This window comes from Columba livia, chromosome 8 (genome assembly GCF_036013475.1).
Source record: "Columba livia isolate bColLiv1 breed racing homer chromosome 8, bColLiv1.pat.W.v2, whole genome shotgun sequence".
In the NCBI taxonomy this organism is placed as follows: domain Eukaryota; kingdom Metazoa; phylum Chordata; class Aves; order Columbiformes; family Columbidae; genus Columba; species Columba livia.
The window spans coordinates 14,718,105-14,733,339 of NC_088609.1; the positions used below are offsets into that span (position 1 = coordinate 14,718,105).

General features: G+C 40.0%; 1 protein-coding gene across 2 annotated transcripts in view; it reads left to right on the plus strand.

The window, feature by feature from the left end:
- Nucleotides 1-15,235, plus strand: part of LRP8 (LDL receptor related protein 8) — a 178,736-nt gene that overhangs the window by 135,246 nt on the left and 28,255 nt on the right. For both annotated transcript variants that reach the window (XM_065072145.1, XM_065072146.1), the window contains exon 4: nt 1,897-2,025. In XM_065072145.1, the coding sequence (XP_064928217.1) occupies nt 1,897-2,025 (129 nt within the window). The remainder of the gene's footprint in view (nt 1-1,896; nt 2,026-15,235) is intronic.

Genomic DNA, 15,235 nt, shown 5'->3' on the forward strand with positions numbered 1-15,235 from the left:
CATGCTGATTCTGGTGGGGTGGTGTTGTGGAGCCTTTCCAATGTCAGGTGATTTTTATTACTGACCTGCTGGTAAAATTACCAAAAACCTAAGTAAGGATCTGTTTTTCCCCCCACTTGATAGATTGTGTAATATTCATAAATGTTATTTAGGTATGCAGTGAGCAAATTTCAACAAAAATGCTGTCTTGCCTCAGGGTTATAAAACTTCATTGCATCTGTTTATTAACTGTCTGTGGCAGGACCTAATTTTTCTTGATATATTGGTTGCCCCCAGCTTCTAGAAACTGCTTCTTATAGCTCTTCAAGGGGCTAAGTCAGAGCAATCCTGAGATTAAATAGTACTGCTTTCTAAGTGTCTGATTGATGCTCTGGGGCTGTAAGATGTCCCTCTGCAGCCTTCTTGTGCGGGTGGAAATGGAGGGCTGCAATCTTCATCTGCTTTGCTCAGCCCTTGGGAAGCTGAGTGACTTTGTGTTAAGCACCTTCACCAGAGCAGGCTAATGTGAAAGTTTGAATATAGAATTTAGGTTCCTCCCTTTTCAGTAGATCTGCAGCCACATAGAGCATTATCATCATTAATACCAATGAAAGAACTATTTGAAAACATCTACTTTTTTTAAAGAGAGAAATTGGTCTGTGTAATAAGCAAATCCTGCCAAACCGAATGATGATTTCCAGAATACTAAACAATTGTTTAAACTCTGGAACATTATGCATTCGAGCAGCCTTGTCACAATAAATGTAGATCTGTTGCTCTTTACACTAGTATGAAGAAAAAAAAATTGGCAATGCACAACAGTTATGAGGGAACTAGCTTCACAGCTTATTTGCTTCCAGATAAATTTGGCAGATTTATTTTTTTTTCATAGTTGTATTGTTGCACGTGCTGGGGGTTTTGCTTCTGTGGGTCTTGCTGTGTCTCCATGTCTCAGATCACGGTTGTATTTAATTTAGGCAGTTAAAGTTTGTTCGAGATGTGTGAGTTCATGCTTATGCTTGCCACTTTTTCCCCAGGTTTACTGACCTTAATCTGCCTAGATTATTAAATTCAGAAATTTTCTTGCAGTACCAAACATTAAGTAAACCCTTAAACTAAAATTAGGCAGTTCATTTTTCCTCACTGAATTTGAGGTCGTATTTTGAGGGTAGTTTGTCCAGTACTGCTGCTCCTGTGTGCAGGGTGATAGTGTGTTAATAGCAAAAGCACAGTTTTGGGAGGTTGAGGCAGTCACAGACAGGTGAGATATTAGTTTTATTTGCATGTTCCTGTAGTTACATTCCTGGAAGGGACTGGCTGGGTCAGGCACAGGCAGGAAGGACAGAAGGTCCTTGGTCCTGGGGAAGCCTGTGCAAGGAGAGTCAAGAGGCAGCAGCCCAAAGCTGGCACCTCTAGCCCAGGTACATGAGGTGCCAAGAGAAGGTGGGAAAGGGCCACCAGCCCCAAGAGTGTGTGAAGAGCCATGGGGCCTATGCACAGTTTGTTGCAACTTGAGGTCACTGGGGTGGCCAGAAAGAAGCAGGAGCCTGCCTGCAGGGAAACGTTAGGTAGAAGTTGCACATGAATGTGGCTTATGTTCCTCTCCCTTAATTTCTTTGAGTTTAAAGTTAAGTTTCTGGGATTTTGTTGAAATAAACAGTGATGCTGCCTTTTTTTTTTTCTTTTTTTTTTTTTTTTTAATGTATAAGCATTGTGATCTCTTTGGGGATCTCATATGGGACATGTAATCAGCCATACCTCAACATCAGTCTTGACTTGGGATTTCATTGCCATATGTCTCAGGATTGAGCCACACAAAATAAAAGTAACTTTAAAAGTATAAACGATGTTAGTAATTTCTAGAATTATGTTTAACTTGTTTGGGTTTTTTTTTTTGTGTTTATTTTATTCTTCCAGCCAAGCAAGTATGTCCAGCTGAAAAAATTAGCTGTGGAGACTTGAGCAACAAATGTATCCCGTCGTCCTGGAGGTGTGATGGACAGAAGGATTGTGAAAGTGGTATCGATGAGGCTGGTTGCACCCCTGGTGAGTTAGAATAATACTTTAATACGTATGCAACATCTCCCTTTAGAACTATAAAAGTTCTAGAGCAAATGTTACAAATTGCATGTCAAGGGATGAGTTTACCTGCCAACAAACTCATTCTTTTAGAAAAAGGAGAGAAGGATTCCCCAGTTGGAGCTGGCTGGAGAGCAGAAACTGAGCTCTGTGGAGAATTAAGTATTCTTTTACTACTGTAGCAGAATAGTCAGTTTGAAATGTGATTATCAGGGTAAAAACCCAGATGATGCAGTAAGGACTTAAATAACTGTTCAAATCTTCCTCTGATAGCTCAGCAGCTTATGGCCTTGTCCTTCCTCCTGGACAGTGCAGCCCCAGAGACCAAGGCTAGTTTCTCTTGGGATATAGGCCATTTCTTTATTAATAGCTTGTTGGTTTCTCTGGACAGAGAGAAAATAATATACTATTTACTGTAACTGTTTTAAATTCAGTCCCTCAATGGCCATTGCCTTTTATTAGGCTTATCTCTGCTGAATGAGAAAGCTCTTTAACAGTGTTTTCACTCTGTGAAAACTCCTACACTGTGTAATCAAGCTGTTTCTCAAATTGTCTTTTTGACAGACTAAACATATTTAGTTCTTTATGCTTCTTGTTGTCAAATATTTTGTTTTGAATGGATACTCATTTTTTGTGGCTCCCTTGGGTATCCCAGATGATTTTCAAATTCTTATTTTATACAGACCACCAGAACATAGGGAATATCAGTCTTACCAGTCTGTGCAGAAGTAAAATCACCTTTTTACTGCTGTTCTTATGTAGCTCTGTCATTATTAAATTATTTGTGTGCAAACAGTCTCAGGCTATTAAGAACCTATCTCATGCTCTGTGTAGTTATTCACCCATCCATCAATATTTCTAGTGTTGCACATGATATCAGCAATGTTATTTTTACTTCCAGATCAGTGGCGAAAGGGTTGACTGATCACATGCAAGCACACATTGATGCTTCTTTGCTTGAAAACTGAATTTTAGTCTCTAATATCTAGTCAGTTCTTAATCCATATTATGTCTTTTCATTGAGGTTGTGTAATTAAATATGTTTTATGTGAACATTTTGTGATTCTGAGTAATACCCTGTGGATAGATTTGTTTCTTTGCAGTCAGCTTGATCAAACAAAATATTACCAAATATTTTACTGTCTGATCAACCTGTTACAGTGTTTAACCACTCACTGTAATTATTTTTTTTTTTACTTTTTCCTTTGTCGTAACTTGTGCCCATTGTCCTTTCTTTTTTTTCTGTGCACTTCTGAGAAGAGTGTCTCCAGCTTCACTGTATCACCCCTTTAGATATCGGAACATCCCAACAAGATTTCCTTCTAACCTTGTCCACATTAACCAGACTTGTTTCCCTCAGGCCCCCCCTGTATATCATGTGCAGCAGCGCCATAACCATCTTGCTAATGAAAGCCAGTGTGCAGTTTGTTAGGTATGAAGCTCAACGTGAAGGTTCCATGCGACTCACTAATTCAGTTAATTACAGATAAGACACAAAGTTTTACAAAGCATCTCCATTCCATACTGCACGTGAGTCAGAGGTCCGGGGCTGATGGTAACAGGTTACTGTGCTTGCGCTGAGCCTGCACAGCATAGTTCCAGTTAGGCTGGCTCGCAAGGAGGAGGCGTAACTTGCCTTATGTTACCTCCCGTTTCATGGGGAATTAAGTGCACGTGCATGGAGAATTCCTGAGTAATAAATTATTGTGATGTGGTAAGTTGCTGATGTGCTTAGACCCCTGGTCTTGTGTCCTTTACACTCACGATGTTTTGGCAGTTTTCAAAAGTCTTTGTTTTCTGTATGAAACTCTTAATGTTCTCGCTATAGCATATGCATTTTTTTTCCTTTGAATAGGAGGCTTGAATTAGAGACAAGTTTGGAAGGTAATTGTAACTGCTATTGAAAAAATTATTCTTTTCCCAATATGAGTTAGTGAAATGAAAACAATTTTTACATTGATGGCTGCCTCCACTTATCTAATACTGCTGCTGCTTATACCAGTAGAAGTTGTCTCAGAGTCTTTTATTTATAATAAAAGTCTACTTGAAATTGCTTTGAACTTTTTTCAAGGCTCTAGGTAACCCCCAAAATTGATGTAAATATGTTCTGAATGCCACATAATTTTAGCATAATGATGTTCTTAATGGATGTAGAAACAGCCGAGTGTTTCTCTTCTGCATGTTCCAGTGTCTCTAGTCTTGCTTATCTTCCACATTTTTAGCACACATGCAGGTTTTTAAAATGGAAATTTAATCCAAGGACATTTTACCGTCTTCTGATTGTTGTTGGGTAAGTCGTGTGACATGAATTAATGATTTTCATCTAGTTCGTTATGACTGAATAACGAGGCTGCACCTCGGGGGGTGCACGTTGGCAATCTCTGCTGCTGAGTCTGGGTGTGGGATGGGCTGTTCTCTGGCCCGTGGACCAGGCAGAAAGGCACTGACAGGCAAATGTGGAGCTTTCTGGGGGGTGCAGACATCGGAACCTTTCAGTCCTAAAATCTGTTGACTCGGCACCTTTCAGAGGCATTGAACTCACTTTGAGGAGGAAACAGGAGGCACTGCTGAATGGCTGTAGTGGGAGCGTTTTCAGTGTGATTGCTTGTCAAATTAAAGTGTTTTCCTCATGGATGAGAACAAACTTGTTGGCCAATTAAACTCTGAGAGCTTGTGGAGGATTGATAGCTATCCTCTCTTTTGTCCAAATCTGATAAACCTCACTAAGCCTATCCACTGATACTCTGTTAACATTCCCATTTCTTCTCTGTTTAGAATCCTCCTTTGCCCGTTTTCTTGTCTCTCAGCAGCACACGGTATCCTGATCAAAAAAAAAAAAAAAAAAGTCTGTTCCTAGGTTCAGAACTTTTTTTTTTTTTAACCTCTGCACTTACATGCTTTTTCCCATTTTGAAAGAAGCTACAGCACCACTTTTCACCTGCAGCCCCTTGTCATAGCTAAGGCTGCACTTCTCACAGAGCTGACCAGCTTGTCTATATATAACACATCTTCCTGGATGAATGTTTGGAAGGGAGTTTGTTTGTGCTCAGGATAATTTCTGTGTTGAGAGCCGGCATGTGCAATAAACTAGTGGAATATGACTTGAAGCTATTGTGAGGGCATCCAGAAGAAAAACCCTAAGCTCTTTCTAAATCTATATTAATAAAGCTATTACTTCAAGCTATTATAACACTTTAAACTTATTTTAACTACAGGTACTCTTATTTCTAGATAGGAATGACTGTCTCTTTGTATTATAATCCTTCAAAATAACTAATATGGAGTTTATTCATCTTATTTCAGCCTGCATTTCTGCATCGGTAGTTTGTACCACTAACCATATCGTGCTGGTATGAAGATACAGGAGCAGGGCTTGGTTGTGCTGAGGCTGTGCAAGCGCCTGTCCCTATGTCAAAATATCCCCAGTCCAAGTTAAGGGAGGCTCTACTGCAGGAGAGTGCAGGGGAGGAAAACAGTGGTTATGGTAGCAGAATCATCCAAGACTGTAAGAACAGTGCAAGTGTATTATGAGGCTTCCTCCTATGTCTGCTTCTGGCCTCCAACAACTTGCTTTTCAGATGCTGTTCTGGATTTGGTAATTTTTGATGGATTTTTCTTCTCCAAATTATGTAATTGTTTTTGGAATCAATGTGTAATTTAACAAGCGTAGTCAGTGTAGGCACTGGCATGGCCAGCTAGAGGGAGAAAGCTGCTGTTCAGAAGTTTGGGGACAAAAGTATAGAATATGAATAAGAGAATCTTCTCTTTAGGTTGGGTTCGCCCTTGTGCTTTGTATCAGCCACATCCCTGGTGCATCCTCTTGCACAAATGGAAACAAACTGATGCTCTATATCCCTCTCCTTTGCTTTTGGTCACTGTTGAAGATGTGCAGTTTTCATTGGCACACTGTGTGATCTGAAAAAGGTTTATCACAGCAGTGCTCAGAGGATCTTTCCTTCAAGGAAGCAGAGAATTTGCAGTCTCGTATGCTGTCCTTGTGTAAACTCCTTTAGACAAAGGGTTCCGCTGCAGTTTGCAACCTCTGGAATTACAAACTCTGGAATTACACGAGTGTAGCTGTACTGAAAAAAAGAATACGTCATCTCAAACAATGGATAAGTCAAATATATCCTCTGAGTTCCTCATCTCTCCCTGCACAATCTAGCCCTATCGTAAGCTAACGTTAGGAGGAAGCAAAGCATCTGAAATAAGGGTCCCGTTTGCCATGTCTGGAGTGAGAAACAACAATTTGATGGGTGAAGTCCATTAAAATAAAACTTCCAGAGAGGTGTATAAAACTGCCTTTGCTGGCCTGTTAGGCCTGGTCTGGTACCAGTATTAAGAAAGCAGTTATTCTCATAAGCAGTCCAGGCACTGGCCCCATCATACTGCTTGGAAGCCATTATCAATGGATAGTAAGGCACTTTATTGTTGTTCACCTATGAACAAGGCAGAAGAATGTGATTTACACCCTGTGGAAAAACTTCCCAAGGAAGCAATGGAAGCTGTGAATTATTTAACCTGCAGTGGTTAAAGCAGCAGTGATTAGGCATCCAGATTTGTGTCTGCACAGGCTGTAATTGCACCAGGGATTAATTGTGGGTTTTAATCCTTGCATATAGGTAGCTAAGCACCTGTCTGCCTAAATAATTTGCTTCCAGCAATTAGGCTTTAAGTCCACTGCAAACTTCCAGTGCACAAACAATTTTTGAAAATGCAAATGTCTGCCTTTTAAAAAATAAATGAGTATATAAAAACAAAAATAACTTATTTTTCAGTTCTTTGGAGCAAAAATAATTTGTGTCTTTACTAAGTGTTGTCATAGGTCAGGTTTAGTCCTCAAAAATGTCAGACATCAACCGTTAATAATGTAAGAGCAGTCTTGAATTTGCTGGCTTGGTAGTGCTGGCTTCCTTTTTCTTATTCCCCTGGTTGAGGTTTTGTGCTCCCAGTGTACCTAACCTTCGTCACAATTGATTGGACAAGCTTAGAAATGCATTTACTGAGACTAAAAAGAGAAATTTAATATGGGAGACTCTAATTAAAGCATCACAACTCAGGGTCAGTCTGGGCTTTACTAACTACTGCAGAACTTGTTAAATCTCTGCCAAGAAAGAGATTTTCTAACAAGTGTTTTTTCAGCCGCTTGGGAATGCAGAGAGCATTTCATCCTGGCTTTAAAACAGAAGAGCTACCATCCTGGAAAAGCCAAAATGGGCATTGCTTGGCTTCAGTGTGCACATGGCTTGTTCCCTCTGGTGGGACTCTGGGATGGTCAACAGAGAGCGCAACGCTCTGGCCCTGTCTCAGAATTCTGACTGTGTTACTGGTGCTCACCTGGACCACTTCTTGCACCCAGTATCAAAATTGTGTCCTGCAGATGAGGAGTTGCAAGTGCACAATTTTCCCCTTCCCAATAGCGAGACACATTGAAATTATGTATTCATTGATACAATGATGGCATAAGAAGTTATTTTCCCATACCGTTATTTATTCTGCTTAACTGTGGTACAGAGACAGTGATCGGTGGGAACCTGTGCAGGTAACAGACATACTGATCTCATAGAGTTGTCCAAGAGTGAGAGCCAGTAAATTCTGCAGGAGCCTCATGACAGTGACAGCCTCATTAGCGAGAGCATCTTCTTTCAGACCCTCATCTTCCAGCTTTTCATTGTTGACCATATATCTCAGAATTAGTTCTAGATTTTCAGCCCTATGATACAATATGCCAGATTAAAACAAACTGGTAGAGTTCTTTTTAAATTAATAAGGGAAACAACAGTAAGCACAGTCTTGCTCAGCTGTAAGCCACATGTCCTTGCTGTCATAGCTCACAGCCTTCAAATATCCATAGTGTATATATCACTTACAAGATCCTCAGGGCAGGAGCTTTTCACTTTTTCCTGGCAAAGCTCCAGGCACAGATGTGATTCTCCATAAAAACCATCAGTGCTTACAAGTGAGGGGTCCTTTTCTTGTAAGGTCCAAGTGCAGAAAACTTTCGGAGGCAACTGTTTCCAGTGCCTTCCTCAATAGCCCTCAAGTCACCCTAGAACTATTGGCAGAAAGCAGAATTTAAAGAAGGCTAAAGCTGGTCTGATCCCTCTGGCAGATCCACCTGATGATGAGCCAGCTGAAGTGGGGAAATTACAAAGCTGATTTAAAGTCACCTTCCTCCACGCTGCTCCTGCACCTACACTCACAGGAAGTGACCTTTCTGACGGTTAAATTCTTTTGCCATCTTTTATCCTTGTCCTGTAGCAATGAGGAGCATCATGTTGTCTCAGCCTCATTTTCTTCTTCATGCAGTAAAAGGTACCTGTGTTTTGCATGAGTTGCACTTCAAGTGCTACCTATGGGGAGCTGACCATGCTGATTCTGTTGATTTCAAATCTCCACGGATCCTACTGAGAGCTTTTTACTTGGTGATAACGTAGCACTAATTTTATCTTCCTTTACAGCCTAATACATGTTTTCATCAGTTACAAATTCTGTTCATTACCTTCATTAGCAGGCCAGGTGCACAATGATGTACTGTTCCTCAGTCAGCTCAGACAGAAATCAAACCCAAAGGCTCAGATTTTGCCATGTGTTCTTCCTGAGATTGGGGTTAAAGCCCGTAGTATTGCATTTGTGCCTGTACAGAAAATATTTTTGTGCTATCACTATTCATTATTATTTCAGCATGTGATGAAAAGACGTGGCTAGCCTGAAATTCCTGTCATTTTATAGAAGGTAGCTGTAACTTGAGTACACTTGCCACGGTGGAGGAATCTGCAATTTTTTCTAAGAATGGAAAGAAAATGACCGTAGATTTAACAAATGAAAGTCCTTCATAAGTAAGATAAGGTAGCACAGCAATGATATCCTCTGGGCTTTACATGATGTTTAATTACTGGACAGCTGGAGGGATTAGGGCTTGTGCATTATGCCCTGGCTCTCAGAAATTAAACATGTACAGCTGCCACTTTATCACTGCTTAAAGTATTAGAGCTCCTTCGAAAGCAGTAGTAATTGCAGAAAAATCCCCGTTGTTATTTTGGAAAAATCTCAGCCCATAATCATATTTGTCCTGAGTTCCTTCAGAATGAAACAGCAAGGAAAATGAGATTGATAGTTACCTTTAATTGCACTCTTACAGGGAAAATGAAGGTAGTTGCATTTTTAATATATTGCATGCTTGTAGTACTTAAATGTAAAATACTGCATGAATTAATTATTAGAGGTGAGATAGTCATTGTTTAAGTCAAGAATTAAATCCTAAAGCCACAACCTAAGCTCTGTCAGGGCTCTGCCTGCAGAAGGTTATGGCAAAATGGCTTGGATTTCCCTCCTGCTGTCTCTTGGGCTTACGTTTAAAAAAGAACAGACACACAGACGCACACATGAGTTCTACACACCCCAAATGATAATTTTTCAAAGAGTTGTGGAAAAGTGGTATGAAAGAACTGTTTTTATAGAAAGATTTGTGGATAATTAAAACAAAAGCCTAGTACTGCTGGACTGCATGTTACCTGTGCACACACGCAAAAGCTTTACCCTGCTGTTCTTCCTGTACTTCAGCTGGAGAAGTTGTCGCTGATTCTTCTTTCCAGTTTCCCATGTTGTACTGTCAGAGGAGCAAAAATTGGCCTGTAGTAATGTTTATCTTCTGGGCAGTCTACCTTTCAACAGTTAGAGCTCTTTGCATTGAAATAGTCAAGAAATTGCATCTTTTATTGCCAAATATGATTGTATTTCATGTCCCTGAAGTGCTTTCTTAATAAGAATGGAGCTATAATTCTGAGCCTATTCATCCAAAAAGCAAGGATCTGTATGGTTTTATTAAGAGAAATCTTCTGCAACTGTCAGTGCCAATGATTGTGTTACAATGGCAGATACGTGGGTAGGAGTTCCATCCTTCAGTGGCCATGGGTACATATGCGTTACGCTAATTAACGAGTGCTTAAGAGTTGTGCTTCCTGAGCATATGATCTGAAGACTGAATCAAAATCAATTCACTTGAACTCAGTGCAGTCCTACGCAGGAGAGGGCCGCGTAATGCTTGATGCACACTCAACAAAAAATCTGTTTTATGAGTCATGTTAATGGATAAAACACCATCTGAAAGTTATCTTAGTGTCTGAGACGCGTTATTTTTGTACAGAGGAAAATATAATGGTTTGGTTAACTTTGCTCATATGCTGCAAATAAATTATTTTATTTGATAAAAATCTAACTGGGAAGGTTTAGGTCACAATAAAATGCACTTCAATACACTTCGTTTTTTACCACAAGTTTAAAATAATTGCTCATGTCGTACAATTGATTCTTCATCTCAGCCCAGATCTAGCAAAGTGCTGCTCTCTATTTCAAAGCTGTAGAAACTGAAGGGCAGATCCTAATGCCATAGAAATCTCACTACTATTAAAGTGAGTGCACTTAAGACACGACCCTTACACTTTTAATTGCAGTGGCTGTCACTCAGTGCTTAAATTTTCTGTTTGATTAGGAAATCTAAAGCACTTTTTTCTAAAAATTATTGTCATTCTTTTGTGGAATTGTGGATACATTATGTGAGTACATTTTTTACAACAAATAATATCTGTGCCCCTTAATATCACGTAACTGAAAATAATTAGGGGCTCTTTGTTTCCTGAAAAGTCTGTCAGTCTCTCCCCCTCCCAAAACCACCACCGTGCTCTTGTCTTTATAGACCTGGTCAATATAGTATGTGCTTATATTTGTAACCCTGAATCTACACCGAATTCTGCAGGTTGTCTCATTGTATCCTTGATGCTTCTTTTTTAAGGTACTTCTCCCTTCAGATCAGTTGCCTTGCAAACTGTTTTATTTCAAAAGCATCTTCTTCATTGTTACTGAACCTACATTCAAATTCACTTTGGATCGGTGTTCCTACAGAAATGTGATAAACAGTTGGGTAAACCAGAGGAAGCGAGGAGAGATGTGACAGCTCTCAGTGTTGCTTTGTCTTGTCTGTGCTCCAGAAGAGTTAATAGTGTCGTGTTCTAAATGTAATGAACATTTAACTCTAGTAGTGAAGCAAACTGCAATAAGAGGAAATCTCTCCTCTTAAAGAGAATTCCCATCAAGCACAGTAAATTAGTGGAAGTGGAAATTTTATGGGGCAGTGACCACATTGTTTGCAGTGTGAGCACTGCTTTGTCCCTCGTAACTCAACTGAGCTAAAACCCGAGAGCCCTCGGCTGCTGTAGCTGTGAGATTATCACGCCGCAGCCCGGCTTTTCTCTCTGCCTTACCTCTGCCCATTGGTTCAGAAACATATCCTAAGGGTGGCCAGTGTGGGTTTTCTTTGCTCTGTTTTTCACAGATGGGCCTGTGCAGTGATTCCATCAACATAGAATTCTACTTAATTCTAAGATTTTTTTCTTCCTATGAGTGCATTTGAGCTGTGTGCAGTTTTCATGATGTAAGAGTAGCTGCACAAGTATTAGCAGTGCATGTAGCTTTGTAGTGTGACTTCCTGCTCCCTTGTCCCTTACCTGTGTTCAATAAACTATTGTAGGTTGTTACAAAACTCCAGGATTCCCTTCTTAGTTATGGCAGTGTAAAAGACCTGATTGATACTGGTGCAATGGTTGAGCTTTCCAGCTGGTTAAACTGGGGCCATCCCTGTAGCTTTTAAGATTCTGATGAAGTCTCTCTCCTGAGCTGGACGTAAGAAACCAGAAAGTGATGGAAGGTGACATATATGGAACAGGCTTTTCCTAGCAAAGTGTCTGTGCTTTAAACTCTGCAATGGCCAAATTAGCTCCTGGTCATGCTGAAAGTTCTGTGCAGGCAATCCTCATAACCTCAGGGAGTCCCACTGGATCCGAGAGGTCTGTGTACACAGTAATGTGGGGTTTGTGTATGCTGTCACAGGACCAAGGCCCTCCTCAGTAATGTTTGTATATTCCTCAGAAATACAGAATCTTGTGTGTTAATGTTAGAGCAGCTGTTAGTTTTATGGATGTTATCAGATGTTTCTAAGGGATTTGCCAAATTGGTATAATTTGTACAATTGCCATTTTAATAAGCAAGTCATGTTGAAGGAAATAGGACTGAGCTTGTCCCATACAGGTTCCAATTTTCAGTCAGAAAAGAAACCCACTGAACACATCCCAGCATACTTTTTTTCTATTTAAATTCTGGCTAGTACCAAACGTCTCCAATCTGATTCAGCTGATTATATTCCTATCAGGATATAAAAGACTAATAATGATGTCTTTATCCCCACGAGATCCCCATGGGTTGTCTTAGATTTTATCAAAAAGCAGCACAGTATCAACTTTAGGCATTCTGACCAGACTTTTTTTTTTTCTCCTAAGCTGCTTTATTTTACCTCTAAACCCACTACACTGCACTCACTTGTTCTTATTTTGAGGTCATTTTCAGTCACCTGCGATAAACTTCATAACACTTTCCTGGTACGAAGAAAATTGAGGAGACTGCAAGTATGAGTTAGCAACCTTATTGCACATAATTAAGATTAAAGACAGAAAAGAAATTCAGAGTGTGCATACCTTTTGTACAGAAGCTGCTTCTCTCCATAAATTGTGGGGTAATAATTAATTAGATTTTCAGAAAATTAAACCACTTTGAATGAATATGTGATTCTCAGGAAATATATTCTAAATCAGTAAATACACTTTTGAACCAATTATTATTTGTCAGCAGGGTCTTTGGCATCTGGTTGCTCCATTATAATTAACTAATATTATGCAAATATTACTGCAGAGAATGGAAAAATAACTCATTTTTGTTTGAGGGGAGCAGTGTGGCAAAGGCAGTGAGCACATGCAAATACTAATTTGCAAAAGTGCGTGAGGTGGCTCCTTAGCTACATTAGTGATTTGAACAATATCAGGAATTACTATTCCTTCTGCAGTCTTCATCTATGTGGGCTTTTCGGAATCAATCACCATAGCAACAACCACTGTTAGTAGTGAGACTGCAATTCAGCTGCATTATTCCCTCCATGGGAGGCCTGTCATTTTTTCAGAGCAATGTGCTTCAAGGTCGTCTTCATTTACCTCCATCCCTTTTGCTGTCACAGAATCACAGATGTTAGGGATTGGAAGGGACCTCGAAAGATCAATCCAAAGTCCAATCCCCCTGCCGGAGCAGGAACACCTGTGTGAGGTTACACAGGAACATGTCCAGGCGGGTTTTGAATGTCTCCAGAGAAGGAGACTCCACAACCCCCCTGGGCAGCCTGTTCCAGTGTCTGTCACCCTCACTGAGAAGAAGCTTCTTCTCGTATTTAAGTGGAACTTAAAGTGGATCTTTGCTGTCCTTCCTGGAGGGCAGCTTTCTGTGGGGAAACTTGTCCTTCTAGGCATGAATTCATGCCTTAAAGACTGGCATTTGACTGAAGATCTGTATGAAATATTCAGGTATTTGGTAAGCACACCAATTGTCTGCAGACAAAACAAATCATTTAGATATCATTAAACCTGATAATAAATACTAGTTAAATAAAACCAACATGATGACAGCAGTGGTAACTGGCCTGCGAGTTCCATCTTAATTTAGCCTGTCTGGACTTTGTGACCTCCTTATCCATGGTCCAGCTCAGGGATTAATGTATGTGGGCTGTGGTGGCTGGGTTTGCACTTGGTGCAGAATACCTGGGCAGCTGGAGCTCAGGCATTCCGCTCCTGCAGCCGCGTGGAGATCAGATCCTAAACCCCACAGCTTAGGTGATTTCTGAAGTGCACCAGCATCTCCTGGCAGCATTGAAGGGGTGATAATTCGGCAGATCTCTCCCTCCCCAATGCAAATGTTAGTATGTGCAGATCATCCTTTGCCTGCTTTAGATGATCCATTATCAGATTTAAACAAACAAGAAATTTTGAGCCATGCTTTTTTTTAAGTTGCTTTGGGGAGTGTCTCAGAAAAATGCAGAGTAATAATTCATCTTCTTTTCTTGTCTTCAGCATCAATAATTGCTGTTATCCACTTCACCACACATTTTACCACAAATTAGCATTCTTTAAGCCATTTATGTAATTTCAAGTGGAACTGAGTTTTTTTGGAGAAGAGAGATGAATTAAATATCCAACTCTTACAGGAAAGCTAGGAAATCTTTAATTAAAGATTATCAGTGGCAGCAGTTACAGTCCATTGTACATAATTCCCAACTCCTATTAATGATGGATATCCTGTTTCATTAATATTTTGTGCTTTATCCAGATTTAAGGATCCATGCTTGGTAGACATGTTCATTGTAGAAACGTTGTTATGTACAAATATATATTTTTTGGAATTACGATTCTCAAAGACTGCCCTGTATCTTTAGAGTGTTCTACTTTTCTCTATAAGCATTTAAAAAGCATGTGGTAGAATTATCTTAGCTCAGGCACTGCACCAAAAAATTAAGATTGTCCCTGCTGCACCAGACTGCTCACTAAAGCCTCTGGTTAAATCCTGGCTTCAGGCAGAAGAGAACCAGCCAGTTCTGAAACGCCAACTCCGCAACTGCAGTATATCCCCCCCCTTTATTTTTAACTTCCTCCATCCACAGTCTGCTTCTGCTCCGCTCTCCTCAAGAGATGTGACAAGACTGCAGCTGGAAGCTATGAGGCAAAAGCTGACAGTTGTGCTCTATGTTTTGGCATATAGTACAAGGCAAAAATTAATGCAGAGCACCTCTGGTATATATTGTCTGTAGGCCAAAGCACATGTACGGTATCATTTAGATGTGATATTTTGCTTCCTAAAACTGTGAAGAACCCTAACAGATTACAGTACTCTGCAAACCTGCTTTTTGTAATTATTCTTGTTTACCACTTTGAAGCCTGTTGGTTAAACACTTCTTCCTGAGAAGCATTTCCAGGATTTCTACTGGGACAACTTTGTATTTGAAGTAGGTTTTGCACCTTAGAGTACAACTTTTATTAATTTCTTTGGCACTAGGGAAAACAAGCTAATATTTGTTTCCTTTGTTTTGCACAAAAAAGCTTACAATAGGACAGGTAGCAAAATCAGAGAATGCAAACAAATTGCTGAAGTCAAAGAAGAAATACCCCAGTGATCATTTGATTGCTATTCACACATTTTGTACTGAAATGCTCTGAAGGCAGCAAAATGCTGTAGTGATGGGAGTACGTAGGTATGCTGACAGATTTATGAAAGGAGAAGTGAAGTAAACTGTCCCTGGGACTCTACTTCT